At 33.6% G+C, this 21,670-nt stretch overlaps 1 protein-coding gene across 2 annotated transcripts; it reads left to right on the top strand.

The window, feature by feature from the left end:
* Positions 1-21,168, top strand: LOC125667075 (N-acetylneuraminate 9-O-acetyltransferase-like). 2 transcript variants are annotated; one of them, XM_048900418.2, is made up of 22 exons: positions 1-147; positions 1,126-1,222; positions 1,768-1,954; positions 3,114-3,224; positions 3,491-3,542; positions 5,837-5,908; positions 6,096-6,186; positions 6,742-6,850; positions 7,840-7,964; positions 8,680-8,750; positions 9,153-9,282; positions 9,591-9,699; positions 10,513-10,602; positions 13,274-13,393; positions 14,170-14,223; positions 15,479-15,635; positions 16,386-16,465; positions 16,599-16,703; positions 16,965-17,105; positions 17,566-17,643; positions 17,808-17,900; positions 18,207-21,168. In XM_048900418.2, the coding sequence occupies exons 1-22, from the start codon at positions 12-14 to the stop codon at positions 18,462-18,464; spliced, it is 2,466 nt and encodes an 821-aa protein (XP_048756375.2). In that variant the 5' UTR covers positions 1-11; the 3' UTR covers positions 18,465-21,168. The 2 variants fall into 2 exon arrangements, with proteins under 2 accessions (XP_048756375.2, XP_048756376.2); XM_048900419.2 differs by lacking the exon at positions 14,170-14,223.
* The last annotated feature ends 502 nt before the right edge of the window (positions 21,169-21,670 follow it).

Raw genomic sequence — 21,670 nt, forward strand, 5'->3', positions numbered from 1 at the left:
CATTAGAAACGATGGCCGACAACAACCGAGGAGGATCGACTACAAACGAAATAACATACTATTTAAATGTTGAAAATGCCAAAATATTAGCCTTTTGTTTAGTTTGTGGGTTTGTTATGTATCATGGCGTACTACACCTTAAATATGGTAAGTATGTATGCAAAATTCAGCAGGTTGGTGATGTTGTCTTGCCCAATGTGGGTCGATCATCTTGCATTTTGTCGTGTAATTATAATTTATGAAGATTTAAGAAGAAACTTCAGGTCCAGCACAATCTCTTAATTTTGCTAATTAAAGCTAAGATATTTTGATATAAATGTGTATTTCATTCAAACGAGTCAAAAGACGCATTAGGATACTGGATTGAATTAATTACAACACACTGCCCCAAAATAGATCTGAAAAGTGGGTCCTTAATAAAGAGCAGTCATCGCCAAAAATGTTGATGTTCTTAAGCTATATTGATAGTCATATCTCAAAAGAGTTACAATGGAGACCAATTCAATTGGTGTCATTATATAAATAGTGCATATAGTTGAGGGTAACATTGAAAATTTTCACCTTGAGAAAACCATTGTCAACCGAAGCGTAGCCGAGGTTGACAATGGTTTCTCGAGGGGTGAAAATTTTCAATGTTACCCTCAACTACATGCAATGTTTGTTTTATTATACTGAATGTTATATAAACAACAAAGCAGAATGACTTATGTCTGTTGACATTTTATCAATCACTGTCATTCGATGTTTTGTGTATCAATGCATGTATTCGCATTTATTACAAATGCTCAAACGGCGTCATCTAACAATCTACGGCAAACCACACACGCATAAATTTGACGTATTTGATAATTTTTATAGTATCGCCCGTTGTCAAGTAATGTTACCCGTTGCTAGATACTATCACCCTAGAGCGCGTGCATTCTATTCTCAGAGGGGAACATTATATTTTACAACTGTTTATTGGCCAATCAGATTTGAGTATTTTAATTGAAAGTATAATGATAAGTGTTATACTTTCATATAAAATACTCGAATCTGATTGGTTGAGAAGCATTTAAGATTAAGATTCTGCCAACATGTTGTAGAATATGAATAAGTTTAATATGACTGGTTTAATCATTTTAGGTAATGATTCTTGTAAATGGTTATTAAGTGATGGACGTTTCCCTGGGTATAATACATGGCAACCATATGGATGTATGATGCATAAATACACCAAAGTGTAAGTACATCTTTAATATGCAACTTGAAAAATAAAAAGTAATTGTTTCTTAGATTCTTAAAGATGCATAGTATTTATATTTCAGAGCCACAGATGATGTAATATAAATCCATCATAATAGAAAATTTACAATTACATGTTGTAGTTGTTTCATTGATTAATAAAGTATGTGTAATAGTTAATGGTTGAACTGAATTATGAATTTCATTGACAGTATGTACATGATGTTGCAGAAATGATAATAGATATTTTTTTGATGAATTACATACTATAATTTCATCATATTTTGTAAAAATTTTAATATGTTTGAATGTATTTTGTGGTTGTGTCAGATGACAATATTAAGTACAATATTTGGTCATAAAGGGAGAACATAAGAGTAATTTTTCCGTGAAATAATATTTTAACAAATGTTTATTTTTCGGTACAAAAGATGCTCACAGATATGGACATAACCACAGTAATGGTGGTTATGAGTTGGTCAGAAGATTTCTGAGTGTAAATGTAAACAGTATATTGATTCATTTTAAAATTTTATTTTTCAGACATGCACGGCGATGTATGCATTATATTTACTACTGGGGAGAACAGAATCACATCACTTTCCTTGGAGATTCTCGCATCAGACAGCTGTATTTTGAATTTGTAAACCTTTTGAGTCTTCAGAGAGTAGAAGAACACAAAGCTCACCATGACCTCCATTTTGAGGACAAGAAAATTAGAGTCACAGCTGTAAGTATTATAAATGCATTTATGCATATATATCCAGTTTAGATTGTGAAATATACTTATTGGTACATATATCCTGTATAGACTGTGAAATATACTTTAAAATATAATATTGGTACATATGACTTTCAACTTGGTTGTTTACAAGATACATCAATTTAGCCGAAGGCTTGTCAATTTGAAAATGTAAAATTGGATGGTCAAGGCACATTTTATGTACAGTAAAATTCTGATATAGCGAATTTCTGCGGACAGTCAATAAAAATTCGCTACAAGCGTAATTCGTAATACACTTATAGCAAATTCATAATTCAAATATAATGAATTCGTTATAAAACTGATTTGTTCTACATGTATATCATTTGTATAAGAAAGCAGCAATCTGATTGTCTCTAAGAGAAATTAAGACTATGTATTTTCGAGAAGAAATATTTTATACAAGAACTATACACACTGATTTATATATGATAAATATATTTGCTAAACATATGTGTAAGTATTGTTTTGCATAACAACCTCTTTTGAAAAATGCAAACAGAAATTTCGTAATATTTGTGGGTCCTTTATGGCAATGGAAAGCGATTGTTACAAATCACAAGGAGTTTAAAATGAAAAAAGATTTGTTATAAAAGGTAATTCTTATGTTCATTTTTAATTCAAGGGAATAGAAATTTACTTCGTTATATCCGTAAATTCGCTATGTCCGTGTTCGTTATAGACGCATATTTTTATATAGAATATATAAAGAATTTGCCGGGGAAATCGATTTCACTTCGCTATAGCCGTAATTTCGCTATATCCGTGTTCGCTATATTCAAGTTTTACTGTATATACATATATATATATATATATATATATATAGAGAGAGAGAGAGAGAGAGAGAGAGAGAGAGAATTGATGTGGTATGGGACACTATTTGTAATTTTTTTAATAATTATTTACATTCATGTACTACAGATTTCAAATGTGAATGACAGTTTAATTGTTTAATTGCTATGTCTCTTAAAATATGACAGAGCAGGTGCTCTCAAAGTGTGTCCAGACTCTTAGGAAAATTTGTTATTACACCTTTTGTGCCATCCAAATGTAATTTGCTTGACAGTTTCTATGATAGTATTCTGTATTATGTGATGTAAGGAAATTTGTTTTTTTTTATATTCAGGACTTTTTGTGGCACCCTATGGTAAATTCCTCTATGTATGATGTGTATAAGAACTGGTTGATGGCAGAGAAAAGTTCCATGCCAAATCTACTGATCACAGGCAGTGGAACTGTAAGTTGTGTTGTTATTCACCACTACCCTATACTAGTGTTAAAATTGAAGATAAAAAATTCTATCTCTGTTCAGACCATTTTCATGCCGCGTTTATCAATCATACAGGTCATAATAAAGTGATAAATTTTACGATAAATTATTTTAAATACTGAACTTCAAACCAACAGAATTGCATCAGCATAACCTGAATTGTAACAATTACATATTTTCTTCTTTGAACAATTTTTATTGAGTGAAAAAAACCCTTTCATTTTCATTTACAGTGGAGCATAAAGCAGTTTAATGCATCAGATGAGGCAGTAAAGAACTTTGAATGTAAGGGTTAAAGTCCAAGAATCCGGTTAAATTTGTAAAATATCTGCCTAGACAGGATGTAATATGGTAAGGTAACTTACATGTAGCTGCCAACTTTGAACAATCTAAAAGAAGGTGATTGAAAGTGGGAAATGTGTAATTTGTAAAGGAATGTTTAAAGGAAATGATTTCTGAAGGCTGGTGGTGATTATGATGCAAAAATATGTTTTCAAATGGTTGGTAAATTGACAGTCTTGCAGTCCATCCATCTAAATTATGATAGTTATAATGTGAGTCTTCAGATCATGTTTGCTATTCTATCCTGCTTTATTAAATTTGAGCACTTGGAAACAATATTTGAAGTTATTTATATCATGACTCAGGTGACTTATTACTATCCCTGCTTGTCTGCCACCATGGGTCAGAAACTTTGGAACATTTTGATTTCTTTAGGAATTTCAATGGCCATTTGCACCGAAAAATTTATTTGGAACATCTTTTGAAGTAGAGGAACAATAATTGAATTTTATGGTCCCTACTCTTTTCGAACCCTAGGTGTTGGACTGAAACCTATGAAAATAGTAAAATCTTTTAATTCAGGGCATCTGGCATAAAAACTGGTGCATATTTAAACTGATTATGAAAGCCTCTACCAATATTGTGAAATTCATAGCCCCTGAGATAGAAGACAATATGGATCATTCAGTGAAAATATATAAATTGTTTAAAATTCTTCTCTATTCCAAAACACTTAGGAAACAAATTAGGTGCAGTGTTATATCAAGCATGTTAAATTTGTGAAATTCAAGGGTTTCAGGCACTAGGGTAGAGCAATATTGATCATATAGTGGGAATGCATCTCATGTTTAAAATTCTTGCTCACTTCTGACCATGTAGGAAATTAACCAGGTGCATTGTCATAATAAGCATAAAGGTGTCTTCCAAAATTAGGAAATTCATGGTGGGGCTATAAAAATCATATTGTGAGATTGTGATTTTCTCCTTAATATCAAGCACAAGAACTGGATGTGTAGTTATAATGAACACGGAGGTCGCTTCAAAATCTGAAATTCATAACCCATGAGTTCTGGTTCTGGCCCCAGAGCAGGACTCTTTGACTTCTAAACTGAAAATGTATACATCTTTTAAAATATTCTTTACTCCTGAATATTCACCTTATACTTTGCACAATGTTACTTACGACCAGACAATGTGTCTTGACTCTGAACGAAGGTCATTTGAACAAGGTCAAAGTCACTATTTAAAAAACCCCACTTATTTTCACTTGTTTCTTGATTCTAAATACTATTTCATGATGTACTGTATATTGATACCCACAAATAGAATAAGTATATTGATACTCACAAATAAAGTAAATATAAAATAAACTAAAGAAAAAAAGGAAAGTTTGTGTGGTTTGCACCTCGGTAACTGAGAGGCAATAACAACTTGTAACATGTACAGAAGTTGCTTATAATCAGAATTAACCAAAAGGACATCCGATTATCAGAGTATCAAAAATGTGCACCAGCACCATTTACATTTTTTTGCCACTGTATTCAAAGATTCAGGGGCATATAGTTTTTGGTCTGTCTGTCTTTGTTTGTTTGTCTGTAAAAACTTTAACCTTGACCATAACTTTGGAATGGATGGTGATAGGGCTTTCATTTTTCTCATATTTATTCCTTGTGACAAGACCTTTCTTTTGGTGCCAAGATTTGTTCACCTTGGGGTTTGTCCTACTTTTAAAAAACTTTAACCTTAGTCATAACTTTTGAAGGGTTGATGATAGAGCTTTCATATTTCACATGTTTATTCCTTGTGGCAAGACCTTTCTTTAAGTAGCAAAGGTTTTGCCCTCATGACCTTGGAGTCTGACCTTTTTTTTTTTATTATAAAACTTTAACCTTTGCCTTAACTTTTGAACGATACTATAGTGTTTCGCTTGTATATTCCTTGTGATTAAGACCTTTCTTTGGGTACCAAAGTTTTTGTTCTCATGTCCTTGGGGTTTGACCTGCTTTTGAAGAAACTTTAATGTTGGCCATTATCAACTTTGCTGTGTACTAGGGCATGAGTGTAAACACATTGTGTGCTCTATGTTCTAGTAACCATGATTGTGGGTGAAACTACTTTACATGTAGTTTGAATTGTAGTTCTCACAGCCTCAATGTGATACCAGACTTTGAGATATGAAGGTGTAGCTACAATGTGCATATGCTTCAATTTTTGGTACTTCAATTATTACTGTTTTTAGAAAGTCTGTATATTTGCTAGGATTACTGGTATCTCTGAAGTTGGATTTTGTGTTTCAGATAACTTGACTATGATTCTGCCATACATTGTGAAGTTGAGAGATAGTACTCAAATTATTTGGATGCTGCAAGGTAATAAAGTCTTTTTTAACAAGCAAAATGTTTTGTTTTCAGAAGTAGTAAAACAAGGGTTTCAATTCTACAAATGTTTTGCTGATTGGATAATTTTGTGTGTGCAGAGGTTAATCCGATTTTAGTCAATCAATGATATTTTTAAAGAAAAATCAAGTAAAGAGATGTCATTTTCTGATTTTGACAGATCCAGTGGATGAATTCAAGCTTTATCCGAATCGATCAATGATCACCAACCAGCAGGTGGATGCTTATAACAAAGTGGCCATTGACATACTGTAAGTGACATACAATGTCCTCATATTCTACTGGCACCCACTGCTAAAAGTCAAGGTAATTTTGATTGAGAAAGTATTGACCCAAATTACAGGATTACTGAGTAAAGGAATGTTTCATCCAATTACTATTTCTGTACAGTTGGTGTAAATAAAGTTCATGTCTTGTAGTAAATATAAGCAAGTATGTGTATGGTCCAATTATCATAGGAGGAAACGTAGTCCAATTTTTGCATACAATATTGTCGAAGTGCATTTAACTTCAACGCATTTAAAAGCTATAAATTAAAAATATCATTTCCTGAAAAGTTGCACTAATGTGCAAATACTAAGAAATATACACTGTAATGGGGAATTTCTCCACCTAATGTTAATTTCACCTCAATACATTGAAAAACAATTTTGTTCCATCTTAAATTTCCAGTCATTTTTTTGGCTACTTCAGAACAATGAATCAATTTAAATTCACTCAGTTTTAAATTCATCCGCTTAGAAAATTTCACTTTGTGCAGTATACCTCCATGAAAATTAACACTCTCCATTGCATCTAAATTTTAGGGGTGGAAGTGATGCCAAGCTGTGGAGTTCCTCTAGACTGGTGGCACAGGGCATCCATGACAATTCAGTCCTAGATGGTCTTCACATCTCCAAAAGTGCGCTGGAACTGGTGAGTATACCATGATCATTGATAAAGGTAGTCTCCTCTCAACTTGTCTATATACATTTACATAATTATGTTAACATGGGCACATTTTTAGGGCCTTGGGGGCATACTGTAGCACATGCTGATTTTAACTTGAAGATGTCTCTTCTATTGTGATTTTAGTGGTTTAATCCTCATTGTTGTTGACTATAATTCAAGGTAAACATGGAAATAATCAAGTTAAAGATAAATATTGATATGTTTTGGAGATTGTTTTTATTGTACATTGATTTGTCTTGATACACTGTGCAAGACATTTATTGCCAAATGTTGCACATATATATTAATTCTTAATATATCCATACCAAAGTACCTGTAAATAATGGTGTAAGCACATAATATATCTATACCAAAGTACCTGTAAATAATGGTGTAAGTACTTAATATATCTATACCAAAGTACCTGTAAATAATGGTGTAAGCACATAATATATCTATACCAAAGTACCTGTAAATAATGGTGTAAGTACATAATATATCTATACCAAAGTACCTGTAAATAATGGTGTAAGTACATAATATATCTATACCAAAGTACCTGTAAATAATGGTGTGAGTACATAATATATCTATACCAAAGTACCTGTAAATAATGGTGTAAGCACTTTAAAACTTAGGTAATTATAATGTAAAATCTACCCATACCATAAATACAATAGAGAGTTGCCAAGGAAAAAGTACTGACAACTGTGAACAGGTCTGCCCTGACTGAGTTTTTAACATTCTGTCTTTTAAACTGCCTACAAATTGTAAAATAATGGTTCAAACTCAATTAAACTTCACATACATGTAATTAACTTTTTGATACAAATTTATATACTTTAATTAATGATTGTGAATTATATGAATGGGTTGCGGATTACTTATTCTTCCCAAATATTCATTGTGGAATTTTTTGATGCTGCACGAGGGTGGAGAATATTTCATAACAACAAAGCATATTTAATACACAGGATCTACAGATGCTGCTGAACATGTACTGTAATGATCACATGAACCACAACGACGGGACATGTTGTCGAGTGCCTGATTCCATTACTTCTATACAAATCACCACTGCAGCTTTCTTCCTTGTGTGGTAAGCTAATCACTGTTATTGCAGAGTTCTTGAAAGCTAATCACTATGTTATTGCAGAGTTCTTGAAAACTAATCACTATGTTATTGCAGAGTTCTTGAAAACCATCACTGCAGGCTGTCCAGCAGCTCTAAAATTCCTTTAAAAAAAATTAGCTTTTCTAAAATTCCTTAAAAAATAGGTTGAATTCAAGGGGAAATTCTTAAAAAGCCATAATTTTTCATGTTAATTCCTTGTATTTTTTTATATTGCTACTCTAGCAATTTCGAAAATGTTTTCATTATTCATACTAAATGTGTATTTTAAATGCAGTTTGCATATATTATACAGATAATGTAGTGATTTATATGATCTATAAATTGTGTTGGTGTTTTATTTGTCCTACTAGAAAAATAAGGGTCCGCGAAACTTTCTCCTGGTAGGACCTATTGTGTTGCTTGTCGGTTAAAGTTTTCAAAAACTCTGTTATCGGGGTGACTGTCAGATTGTGTGCATCTAAATGGTGACTGACAGTCTGTCATGGAGAGTATTAGGATTGCAAATTTTAGGAGATGGATCCAAAGAGGTGTGGATTGAATATTCCCAACTCCTTGGAAGTAGTAGCATTGTTTCAATAGAGCAACCTGTTTTTAAAGTGATTATGCTAAGTAATGTTAATTTCCACAAAACTCAGTGATTGGAATGTGTCATGTAATTCTGTGTAATATGTGATTTTAGTCTACTGTCAGCCATTGCCATGTTCCTGTACAGAAGGAAACTACGACGAAATGGGAGTAAAGCACGCGCAGGTAGATATAAGTCAACAATTACTGTAAAACAATTTTTTATTGTGCTGAGAAATATTCATGAGGTACGCAAGCACTACATTGTTGTGAATGTGCCATTATACAGTTTTAACATGTTAGTATGTATGTAGGCCACTTTCAGATATAACTCAACACAAATGCTTTTAATAAAAGTAGTAGCAATACTGGTAAATTTCAGAGTGACTGCAAAGACTAGTACTAGACAAGTTGGATGAATTATCATGGTCACCTTCCATATAAGTTTCGACTTTCTTTTTCTCTTCAGCAAATTCCTCCATTTTGTTTGCCTTTGTTATAGAAAGTGGTGTAAGTGTGGATTTTTGTGTAGATATAGACACATGGGTGGTTATTTATTAACATCATCATGTTTTACATCTTTTACAGATAGTGGTATTCGTAATGGTAGGTCACATGTTACTCCAACTGAGAAAACATGGACAGACACTGTGTACGAGATCATGGTGTGTTTGGCCAAGCTTGGGCTGATCATGGCTTACACATTTCTGTGTGATAGGTAAAGTGATACAAATTGACATTTCTAAATTATCTTATGTGTTTCTTTGTATTTAATTGATGGCGTCATGTTTTAAGATGAATTTGGGATAGAACAATATTAATTAAGCCTGTTTTAACATTTGGCTGTTGATCATTAAAAATGAAATTGAAAATCAGGAAGATAATTTTAAATTTGGGGTAAATAATGTTTCATGATTGTAGATCAACAGTGTATTTGCACCAGATGTGTAAATCTGTCTGCAGAATTAATTGTTATGATCGAGCCCTTTTCTCATCCCTCAACTTTTGATGTGTAATATCTTACAGGACCAATTTCTTTATGAAGGAGAACAAATCCTATACTCATGTCAATTTTCTCCTGCCATTCGCCTACCTGATGATCTTGGGCTTCTTTTTCACTGAAAACACTGACCAGGTAAATGATAGGCAATTGTTAATGTGCTGTACATTTCAGTGTATCCACTGTAATTTAAGGGTATGTGTGGAATACAGATACTGACCAATTGCTCAGAGGCACTTTAACCCAGTCTATGAGTTGAAATGTTTACATGTAGATAAGAATATGAAGTATTGTAAATGAATGTAACTTTTTGACTGTTATCTGCTGTTTAGATAGATCTGCTGTTTAATGTGGACCACTTTTATTTCATGGTGCCTGATTTCAAGTGTAAACAATTATTTATTTATTCACGAGACATAACTTTAAGTTTTGTATATTTAAAAGTTTATTAACAAGAACTAAATTTTTTCAAATGTGTAGTCTCGTGAAATTACGTGGAAATAATAATAATGATTGGTTTTATATAGCGCTTTTTCCAGCATATGCTGCTCAAAGCACTTTACAATGCATTATTACCCCGGCAGACCTGATATCGATCTAGAACTTTCTCAGCTTCCTGGGAAACATACAGTGCAAGCTGCCGTTACAAACGCTAGAGCACTAACATTCTAACAATATCTTTCACTGTCTATAGCCAGGTACCCCTTTTACACTTGGGTGGAGTGAGGAAATTCATGTAAAGTGCCTTTCCCAAGGACACAATGTCGGCCCTGCCGTGGCCAGGACTCGAACCCACGACCTTTTGGTTGAGAGTCTGGCGGCCTAACCACTAGGCCACCGACGCCACGAAATAAAGTTGTCGGGAATGAAATGTGATTTACAGTACTTGTCAGTGCTTAGGCAGATAGTATTTACATATTTTCAAGTGTACCTGTGTGAATTTTTCAGACCACAGTTTTACATCGTGATCAGACAGACGAGTGGAAAGGTTGGATGCAGTTGGTTATAATGATCTACCATCTCACAGGAGCCAGCAAGGTTTTCAGAAATTTAATAAATTCAATAAGACAGTGTAAAGCATGAGAGGAGATACAGAACTATTTTAACTTATGTTACACATATACATGAGTCTTTATGCCTATGATTTTTAGCTCACCTCAGCCGAAGGCTCTGATGAGCTTTTCTGATCGAAATTTGTCTGTTGTCATCTTTGTAAACTTTTCTCATTTTCATCTTCTCTAGAACCACCAATTTCAATCAAACTTTGTACACATTATCCTTTGGTGATGGGGTTCAAGTGTGTTCATATGAAGGGTCATGCCCTCATCAAATGGGAGATAATCAAGAAAAGGCAAAAATAGGGTGTAGTCATGTAGAAATCTTTTCAAGAACCACTGGACCAGAAAAGTTGAAATTTGCATGAAAGCTTCCTGACATAGTGCAGATTAAACTTTATTTAAATCATGGCCCCCAGAGGTATGGTGGGGCCACAATAGGGGATCAAAGTTTTACATGGGGATATATGGGGAAAATCTATAGAAATCTTCTTCACGAGAACAACAGAGGTATGATTAGTCATATTAAAATGCAAGCTTCCACTAGAAATGCAGAATTAAGTTTGTTCAAATTGGGAGTAGGGTGGGGCCACAGTGGGGGATCAAAGTTTTACATGGGAATATATATGGGAACCAATCTCTCACCAGAGGGCGTTACGCTACGCTCCACAACACCTCTGTTATCGTCTAATTTACAAGAATTTTGTAAAACATAAACGTCTTTGAAAATAAAATAAATCTGCATCATTTTCATAAATAAAACATACATTTATGAGTTAAAAACACATTGGTAGGTATCGAAACGCTGTATTACGTTAGTGCAACCTCCATATTTATGGAACTATTTTGTCTTGTCAAATGTATTATTTCACTTTCACTTCGTAACTATGGACTCTACATTAAAAAAAACTAGCGAGATTATAATGATGAAAATCTGACATTGCACAAAGAACAGAAACGTGCCTTTCTGTTGGAGTCAAAGACGTCATTTTGTCCGTGCGAGATCATGTGGTTAGCCGAACTATTTATCAGACGATAACAGAGGTGAAAGTGAAGCTTGCGTAGCGCGCCCTCTGGTGAGAGAATGATATGGGAACATCTTTAAAATCTTCTCAAGAACAACGGCCATGATGAATCATATATGAATGTTAGGGTGGAGTCACGATAGGGGATGGAAATATATAGGAAAAATCTTTAGAAATCTTCTTCTCAATAACAGCAGGGCCATGGATACTCATATTAATATGCAAGCATCCTCAGTGTAGATTCAAGCTTACTCACATTATGACCCCTGGAAGTAGGATGTGGCCACTATAGGGGATCAAAGTTTTGCATAAGAATTTATAGGGAAACATCTTTAAAATCTTCTCAATAACAGCTGGATCATGATCACTCATATTGATATGCAATTATCCCCAAGTAGTGCAAATTCAGCAAGCTTGTTCAAATGACTCCCAGGGTAAAGTGTGACCACAACAAGGGATCGAAGTTTTATAAAAGAATATATAAGGAAACACCTTTTACAATCTTCTCAAGATTAGCAGGGCCATGATTAGTCATATTAATATGCAAGCATCTTGGTAGGTCAAATTTAGTTTGTTCAACTCAGGGGCCCCAGAATAGGATGGGGGCCACAATAGGAGGTCAAAGTTTTGTATGAAAAATACAAGATATTAATGAAAACAAATTCTTTTCAAGAGTAGCAGGGCCAAACTAAATCATATCAAAATGCATATGTTCCTAAGTTGTGCGAATTCAATTTTTTTATGCCCCAACAGCTAAAGTTGGGAGGAGTATTGTTTTTGTCCTATCTGTCCGAAACTTTAACTATAAATATAACAAGAAAATGGTATCTGGATATTATGCTAATTCAGAAATGTGCTTTAAAACATGTTGAAGGTCTGTGACTTTACATTATGTGATTTATTTACTCAGGTTAAAGCTGGATGTCATGGGGCCATCCTACATATTTTACAACAACTTTCTGTGAAAACAGATGTTCAATGCACAGATCTGTTTAAAAATCCTCAATAGAAGGACCTTTAATAATGATGTGAATTAAATATTCTACACTTGTTAGATTTTGACAACTGAGGCCATCATTCTTTATCCAATTTAATACTTATTGTCCTTTCACACTGTGTGCACTACTCACTCAATGATCTGACATACTATCAACATGGCATACTGTCATTAAATCTAGATCCTTGTGATGCGTTATAACATGGATTAAAAACTATCTTTTCAAAAATGATTTTGACCAAGACTCACGAATAATAACCCATACCTCGATACTCTTCATAAAAAAGATGTTTGCTGACCCAAATTTACTCTGACAGTTGGAAAAATGGGATTTACATTTAATTTATTCATTTCAAGATCAATTTTCCGGTCGCAAATGCAATGGTTTTAATTGCGACTTGGAGCACTGATGAACATAGTGGAATATAGGGCATTCCCATGTTGTATAGATTCAAATTGGGTGAAATCATGACCCTGTGAGGGTAGGTAGGGGTCATAATATGAGTTTTAAAAAATTGCGGGAATAGAGGGGGTAAAAAATGTTTTAAAATCTTTTGAAGAACAAGACAATGTTGGCTCAGATGAGCATTGTGGCCCATGGGCTTTTTGTATATGTTTTAACTGTTTTTCAGGTATTACCAATATACATGCATATTCGAGTTCTTGTGTCTGCTTATCTGTTTCTGACCGGTTATGGACACTTCTCCTATTTCTGGAACAAAACAGACTACAGTCTGCAAAGATATTGCCAGGTGAGAGATTAATGATAGTAGTAACAAAACAGACTACAGTCTGCAAAAATATTGCCAGGTGAGAGATTAATGATAGTAGTAACTGGTCCAGCATAAACCATCTGCATTTCATAGAAAATGCTTGCATATCATGCTACCTATTGGTACCAGTTGATTTGTGTAGGTAGTGGAGCATTTTGGTACAAACAAATGCTGTCTAATTGCTCAGACTTTAAGACTAACATGTATTTTCCCCTGCTTTGATATACTTCTCTTAAAAGGCACATTTCTACTGAGTAACCTCTCTATGAAAAATAACAAAAGATTTTTAAATAAAATGGTTTGATATATTGATTTTTATATGCTTGGAATATACAGTGTATATATGAGATGACTGGAAAGTTTTCTTAAGAGAGCTTTGTTGCTGATGAATTTACAATATTGCAAAAGGGTGGTCAGCAGATGTACAAAAGTGTCACACCAAAACTATTTGATACAGATTTATAGAGCTCATGTACACATAGAAAATGTTGGGAATTGCATGCAGTTAATGTCTGGGATGGCAAACTTGAGGTAGAATAGCCTAACATTTTGAAATCGTACCAGTTGAAATACCACAAGGAAGTCCTAACACAAAATATTTCAAATGCAAGTTATAATTGTGTGATGAAATATATATAATTTTATTTCTGTACAGAACAAAAGTACCCCTGTAAAGTACTTGACAAAAAATACATATGAATGCAGATTTACACACCCTGAGTTTTTATAATGATGTTGGTGTATGTCAATTTCAGCAAAGTTGTAATGTACGATGTTGTGGCTGGTATGACTTCAGATATTATGTTGAAGTAAGTGGACGGAGCTTAAGGTAGTGCATGACTTTGAATCACTCACATTTGTGGTTTGTCAGCTTGATAGGTGGAATAACTACATTTTTATTATCTATCTTTATCTTCTTCACAGCTTACATTATAAAAGTATTATAAAAGTGATAGGGCTTTCACAAAAAATTTCTGTTTTGTTTAGCACATGTATCTCTACCCATCAAAACTTGCACATTTTACTCATTCAAAATTGTAAGAATTGTATTTGAAAGCTTTAAGACACAGCATTTTCTACTGCCAGAGTTTCTGTCTATGTTAACCCTTCACTGAATCTTACAGAGTTTTAAAATTGATGTGAACAGTAGGTAGGAACCAAACGGCCGAACAAATTAAAAGTTTTTAAAATTCTGCTGAACCGTGAGCTAACTTGGCATGGCATTGGTAACCATCGTTACTTAAAATGAAGGCATAAAGAAGGCATAGAGGTACATGTATTCAATTTGTAAATCTTCATCTGTGATAAAAAAGCCTTTACAATGTACATTGTAAATCCTCAAACTGCTTCATTTTCCATCGCATATTTCAATAACATTGTACGATAGGCTATGATATCATAGATACAGTGTTGTTTACTGGTCATTAGAATGCTGATTTTTATTAGACTGCAAACATGAGCAACAAAGTCGATTGGCAAATTTTATTGCATGATTTTTCTCAAGTTCCTAAAAATCTGTAGATGTTATCCTGAAGTTCAGTTGAGGGTTTAACATAGACATGTAGGTAAGAATACAAGAATGAGAAGGACTCAGATATACCTGTAGTACTAACTGATGTTCCCTATTTGCTTCATCTATGTCTAACCTGTATGCTGTAATAACCTTCAATGATACTGTAAATGTGACTGCTTTTGTGGAGGTAATTTCTGTTTTTAATGGATACCAAAACTTTTTGTGCGTGGATTACTTTTGCAGAAATAAAGAATTCGATCATTATACTTTTGTGTAGGAAATATTTTTTTTTCATTTGGTGGTTAATATTGTATATTTCCCTTTATTACCCCCACATAAACACTTCCACATTTGCAGTATTGTATTCATATGATAATCATTAGAAATTAACAGTGATTTTAATTTTGGTAATCAGAGTGAAAAGATTTTAACACCCTTTGAATATTGATGTAAAACATTGATGTTATTTTACAGGTATTGTTCTGATGGAAATTTCTGGTGGTGGTTCTGTGTTTCGTGATGTAATGTAAGACTTTGATGTTATTTTACAGGTGATGTTCCGATTGAACTTTCTGGTGGTGGTTCTGTGTTTTGTGATGGACCGACCGTACCAGTTCTATTATTTCGTTCCTCTGGTATCCTTCTGGTTTACAGTGGTGTACTTAACCTTGGCTATCTGGCCAAGAATTTCAGCAGTGTCTAGTGATGGTTAGTTATGGATTGCACTCTACTGATAGTTTCCAAAAAAGTCTTCTTTTTTTAAAAAAAAAAAGAATTAATTTGATAAATCAGTGAAATACATGTATTCACATTTCTCATTGATGGATAATGTGTGAAATTTCTTGCAATAATATGCAATTTCTGAGTTACCCAATAGTTCTTTCCCTTTGTGGAACTCTTAAGCACAGTGAGACACAAAACATACAATCGTCTACACACGGTGGGTACAAATGCTTATCGCTGCCTTCATATATTGCCTAAAGGCCGATTATCAGACATGCAACCACCCAAACTGCAGGGGTACACAATATTAGTAAGTTTAGTTGTACTTAAAAATAAAACAGCTCAAACAAAAATCGATAATCACCATTTTTCTTTGATTAGAATATCACCCATGCAGAAGAGGATATAAAAATATTTTCATGTTTAATCTAAGAGCCTAATTCAATCAAATATTATTCTTAATATGGTCAGTTTAATGTATACCAACAGCTGATATAAACAAAATTTACACTTTCATTACTTTTATCCGTATTTACATAGCTAGTCTATAGTATATGTATACATCTTGTACCCACCCAAGCGTTCAACAGAACACTAAATGCACCTCTATCACAAAAGAGCTGATATCTCGGAAGTTGCGTATTCTATCATATTCCTATAAAAATTTGTATGTTCACTAGTGGGCCACCATATGCATTTTAGTAATAAATGTGTCTGTTTTCCATCTCCTTGCAGTGAGCAATTTACATTATCTGTATATGATCATTAAATTCATCATCCTGACAACTGTGATCACCCTCTTCTTCATGTCAGAGGTCAGTCTGCTCTCAGAGTGCTTTATAAAGATGATGGCTAGAAGTGTCTGCATCATTTTTCATTGAGATATAGTTGATTTTTGAAATAACAGATTGTTCTCTGTGTTGTACTTATGTGAATAAACATTTTCAGGTTTTATTTGAGAAAGTCTTTTTAATGAAGCCGATCAAGGCCCTGTTTGTTCGCTCAGATGATTCACTGCACGAGTGGAGGTTTAGATGGACATTAGACAGATATGTAAGCAGGCTTATATGTACAATGAGAAAATTTATCAGATATGTATAAAGCAGACTTGAATAACCATGAGAAAATTTGTCAGATATGTAAGCAAACAAAGTTACAATGAGAAAATTTGACAGATACATGTATGTAAACAGCTTTTTATAATGCATGCTTCTATTCAATGATAAAGTCTTAACTATTGGAAGATTATAAAAATCAGAATATGAAAGATTTATTTCATTCACCAGATTTGAATGATGTGTGTTATATTTTCAGAGTGTAGTGTATGGGATGGTATTTGCATTTGGCTACCATTTGTTGTTGAAGAAAGGAGTGATATCCGACAACCACAACAATTCCCTGTTCTCTACAGGAGTCTCTTTGTCTCTCACTGGTCTAGGCTTCTTAGGAATAGGGGTTAGTAACTGCAAATTTAATAAAGAACTAAAATCAGAACGAAATTCTCAGCATGTGTTGAATAGCTAGGGACATGTTGTCTAAAGGATGACATCCATTTTCAACTTCATCATTTGCTGTACTTTACAGAATTAAAATTCTTTATGTGTACTTGATTTTGTGTATTTAAAGTTTAGTACCATTCAAAGATTGTGCACACTTTGAGGTCCATGAGAAATAATACTCAAAAACAAGAAAGAAAACACACCAATCTATGGATAAAGGTTTATTTTTGGTATTAAGAATTGGGGAGTTTTAGAAGGTTTACAGGATGCTTGTGATTTGAAAAGAAAAATCATATTCCCTGAGGGAAACCCTATCTCACTATCATGCAATAGATGTATAATGTTCTATCTTTATGATTAGTGTCATTGGTTTGTTGTATTTCAGGATCAGATTAATTGAATTTGTTGTATTTCAGAGCTATGCCATATTTTCATTCCTGTGTAAGAACAAGTCAGAGTGCAATGATACTCATTCTTACCTCGTAGCTCTACCAGTAAGTACCTCTGTAGTAATATTTCACTCGCAAAAGATCGCTCAAGTCAAAATGAGTATGTAACTACTTCATAATAAGATTTATCTCTGTAATCAGTATGTCACCTGTTTACTTTGTCCATGTATGTACATAACTGCTATTGTAATTTGTGTTTCTTATCACAGTTGATCTCATATGTGATAGTTAGAAACGTACTGGGGTGGATGCGGACCAGATACAGCTCTTTCTTTGCCTGGTTTGGCAAAATTTCACTTGAAGTAAGTCTTCCGACCCATTCGTACAAAAGCTTGTTGAATTTAACTGACAATCCTATCTTCTACTGGTCATAACGTTAAGTTTATTAACGGCAAGTTATATGGTAGTTAGATTAACAAGACTTTAAGTTTATTAACGGCAAGTTATATGGTAGTTAGAATAACAAGACTTTAAGAGGCTGAAAAGGTTTAGAATTATAATTTAAAATATGTGAAGAACTCTGTACATTGATTAAATACAAAAATTCCTTGTTAGAGCTTCAACAGTGACTTTTAGATTGATTAACCTCTGTGTTGAATCTGTTTCAGCTATTCATTGCCCAGTACCATATTTGGCTGGCAGCTGACACCTACGGGGTTTTAGTACTGATGCCAACCTATCCAGTCTTAAATGTGATTGTGACTTCCTTTATATTTATCTGTGCTAGTCATGAGATTTCAAAAATAACCGGAATCCTAACAAATTATCTAGTGCCAAAAGATGGCAAATCATTGCTAAGGAACGCTATTATTTTCTTCATGATTATGCTTCCAATTTCAGTATCAAAAGGTGTTCTTTCATTCTAGGATCATGTTATTTTTTATAGTAGCTTTTGTATCACTACAGTATGGATATGACATTTCCTTTGTTGTAAGCACATAGATATTTTCTTGTTTAATATTTATGAAAAATTTAAACTTTGTGAATGATTGTGGAACAAAGAGTTTGTTTGTGTTATATTGATGTACATGTTTTAACTATCTGTATACATGGTTATTTATTTCATACAAGTGAATTCTCACTTACAATTATCACAGTATGTTACTGTTACTCAAATATTAATGCCAACAGTGAAGCAAGACCCATTACCCAAGAATTACATGATGATGCATCTTCAGGATTTCATTTGTATTCATCTGATCATCTATGGAAATTGAAATATTGAAGAATATGAACCTTTGTGCTTTCTTGGATGGGTCTTGCCTTGTGGGTAGCAATATTTTGTTGAGGTAATGCAGTGATTATGTGCTCATTACTTTTGCACATTTACAGGCATTAAATAATACCAGTACTTTGTTTACTAGTCTGAATGAAATCTTTATACATGTAACTTTTCATCACTAGTCCTTAACATATAGTTTTTATGATGCTTTTAAAGTCCTAAAGTTTGAGGAGCATTTGAATGCATTTTAAAACAACTACAGCGTAATGTATATGTTTGATAAAGATTTGCAAGCAGTTGTAAGAAGTATATATGATAAGAAGAATTTGGACCCTCAAAAATGTGAAAATTCAAGTGAAATCTGAGAGATTTCAAATAGATGTATGTGATTTCATTTATTGGTTTTGATATGATATATCCATAATGATTTACCACCATTTTTAGCTCACTTGAGAGGAAAGCTCAAGTGAGCTTTTCTGATCGCCTTTTGTCTGCCTGTCCATTTTCAATCAATCTTGGTGCAAATCATCCTTGGGTGAGAAGGATAAAAATTTGTTCCAGTGAAAGTCTATGCCCCCTTCAAAGGGGAGATAATCAAGAAAAGGCAATATAGCGTGTGGTCATTTAAAAATCTTCTCAAGAATCACTGGGCCAGAAAAGTCGAAATTCACGTGAAAGCTTCCTGATATAGAATAGATTCAAATTTGTTCAAATAATGGCACATGTGGGTAGGATGGGGCCACAATAAGGGATCAAAATTTTACATGTGGATATTTTAGAATCTTCTTAAGAACACCAGGACAATTATTAGTCATGTTAATATGCAAGCATCCCTTGGTAGTGCAGACTCAAGCATATTCAAATTGTGGCTCCCAGCAGTAGGGTGGGGCCACAATAGGGGATCAAAGTTTTACATGGGAGTATATAGGGAAACATTTTTAAAAATCTTCATCTCAACAACAGCAGGGCCATGAATAGTCATATTGATGTGCAAGTATCTTCAGGTAGTTCAAATTCAATTCAGGGGTTTGGGGGATAAAATGGGCCAAATAGGAGAGAAAAGTTTTATATGGGTATATTTTCAAGAGTAGCAGGGCCATACTAAATCATGCAAATCCAAGTTGTGTGGATTAATTTTTTTTATGACCCCACGACTATAGTCGGAGTTATATTGATTTGTCCTGTCTGTCTTGTCCGAAAGTTTATCCTTATTCATAACTTTTGAATGGTGAGTGATAGGGCTCTCATATTTCATATGCACATTCCTTGTGACAAAAAACCTTTTCCTTTGTACCAAAGTTTTTGACCTTGGGAGTTTGACCTACTTTTAAGAAAACCTAAGCTTTCATATATTGTATATAGATTTCTCATGGCAAGACCTTTTTGTTTCATACCATGATCTATGACCTTGACCTCCAGAACAATGTTAGTCATATTGGTGTTGAGACATCCCTATGTTGTGTGAATTCATGTTCAGTTATGTTTTGATACTTTGGGACTAGGTTTGGATTACAGCAGCAGGGCTAAGGTGAATCAGGTGAGCGATGTGGCACATAGGCCTCTTGTTTGTAGTTTGAAATGACTGTTTATCATCTATTGATTTCTTGGGTTTTTTATTATTATTTTTAAAGAAAACCATTGAGAGACTTCATAAACAAGATTAATAATTCTATTAATGATACATGTTAAGATATATACACCACCTGTATGTAATAACAATGTGAATATTGTTCATAAAGTTGTCCCATATTTGTGTACAGGAAAATGGTAAAAAAAAAAATTTTAAAGTCCACATTTCAGGAAGTAAATTTTTAGGATTACCCGCATTTCTGGAAAAATAAAATATATCATATTCATGTATTACAATTATGTACATATCTATTCATTGGGAAATTATGTTAAAAAAGTAAATTCTAAGGGGCCAGATTAAACCCTTACTGTATATAGTCCTTTGTTAATGTTTCATTTATTAACACTGGACATTTTTCTCAAAATATCAATGCATACTGTATAAAATTGCTCACTTACAATATGATTGGGGATCAAGGTTACACATCATCCACTTTAGTTTATGTCTCCTCTCCTTTCATTAGTTATCAATGCCTTTGGATTTTTTTTATAGTTGTTTTTTAACAGATGTATTGTGTAAGTGTGTTTTAAATCATTTTTTGAGACAATGGATGCTTGTAAATCTTTATACTTTGAGTCTCTCCACTGAATTAAATACAATTGTATATCATCTGAAATATACACTTGTATGAGCACAGCAGTGTAATATTTATTTTTTATTATGTATAGTAATTTGTGCAACAGTATGAAATATTAAAGAAGGGGGGAATACTCATAAACTGTGTTTTCTTTTGTCTTATAGGTCTGATTAAAATCGAACCTCTCACTAACCCCATTATTTTGATGACAGATTAATCAGACTGCATGTTTCCTTGGTGTGAATTGAGTTTTGAAGCTGGGCTTTAACGAGATCTTTGAAAGTATGAAGGGATTTTAATACTCTCTTATGTCAAATCAGTTTGATAGCTGAAGATTCAGGGGTTGAATTCTAGTCAGGTGCATCACATTTTCTCTAACTGTTACAGTACAGGTGAACTGCTGGACAGAGGAGACACTGTGTTTGTTTGATGAGGGTGTATTAATATGGAAGGAGAGGGGGAATACAGTAATCGGAGTGGTACAACTGCTGGTGATCAGGTAGTTTAGTTGCTAGATAACCTTGCCAAAGATCCATGGGTCCCAGTTCCATTCCCAGTCTGGCCTGTTGCATTTTTTTCCCTTCACATTACTGAAATACTGTCAACTGTTTTTAGCTCACCTGAGCTGAAAGCTCAAGTGAGC

This window comes from Ostrea edulis, chromosome 2, assembly GCF_947568905.1.
Source record: "Ostrea edulis chromosome 2, xbOstEdul1.1, whole genome shotgun sequence".
Taxonomy (NCBI): domain Eukaryota; kingdom Metazoa; phylum Mollusca; class Bivalvia; order Ostreida; family Ostreidae; genus Ostrea; species Ostrea edulis.

Coding starts and splice junctions, on each gene's coding strand:
- LOC125667075 (XM_048900418.2), top strand. CDS start 12: ATGGCCGACAACAACCGAGGAGGATCGACTACAAACGAAATAACATAC. Junction 3,225..3,490: donor TGATCACAGGCAGTGGAACT/GTAAGTTGTGTT, acceptor TTTCATTTACAG/TGGAGCATAAAGCAGTTTAA. Junction 15,636..16,385: donor TTCAGCAGTGTCTAGTGATG/GTTAGTTATGGA, acceptor ATCTCCTTGCAG/TGAGCAATTTACATTATCTG.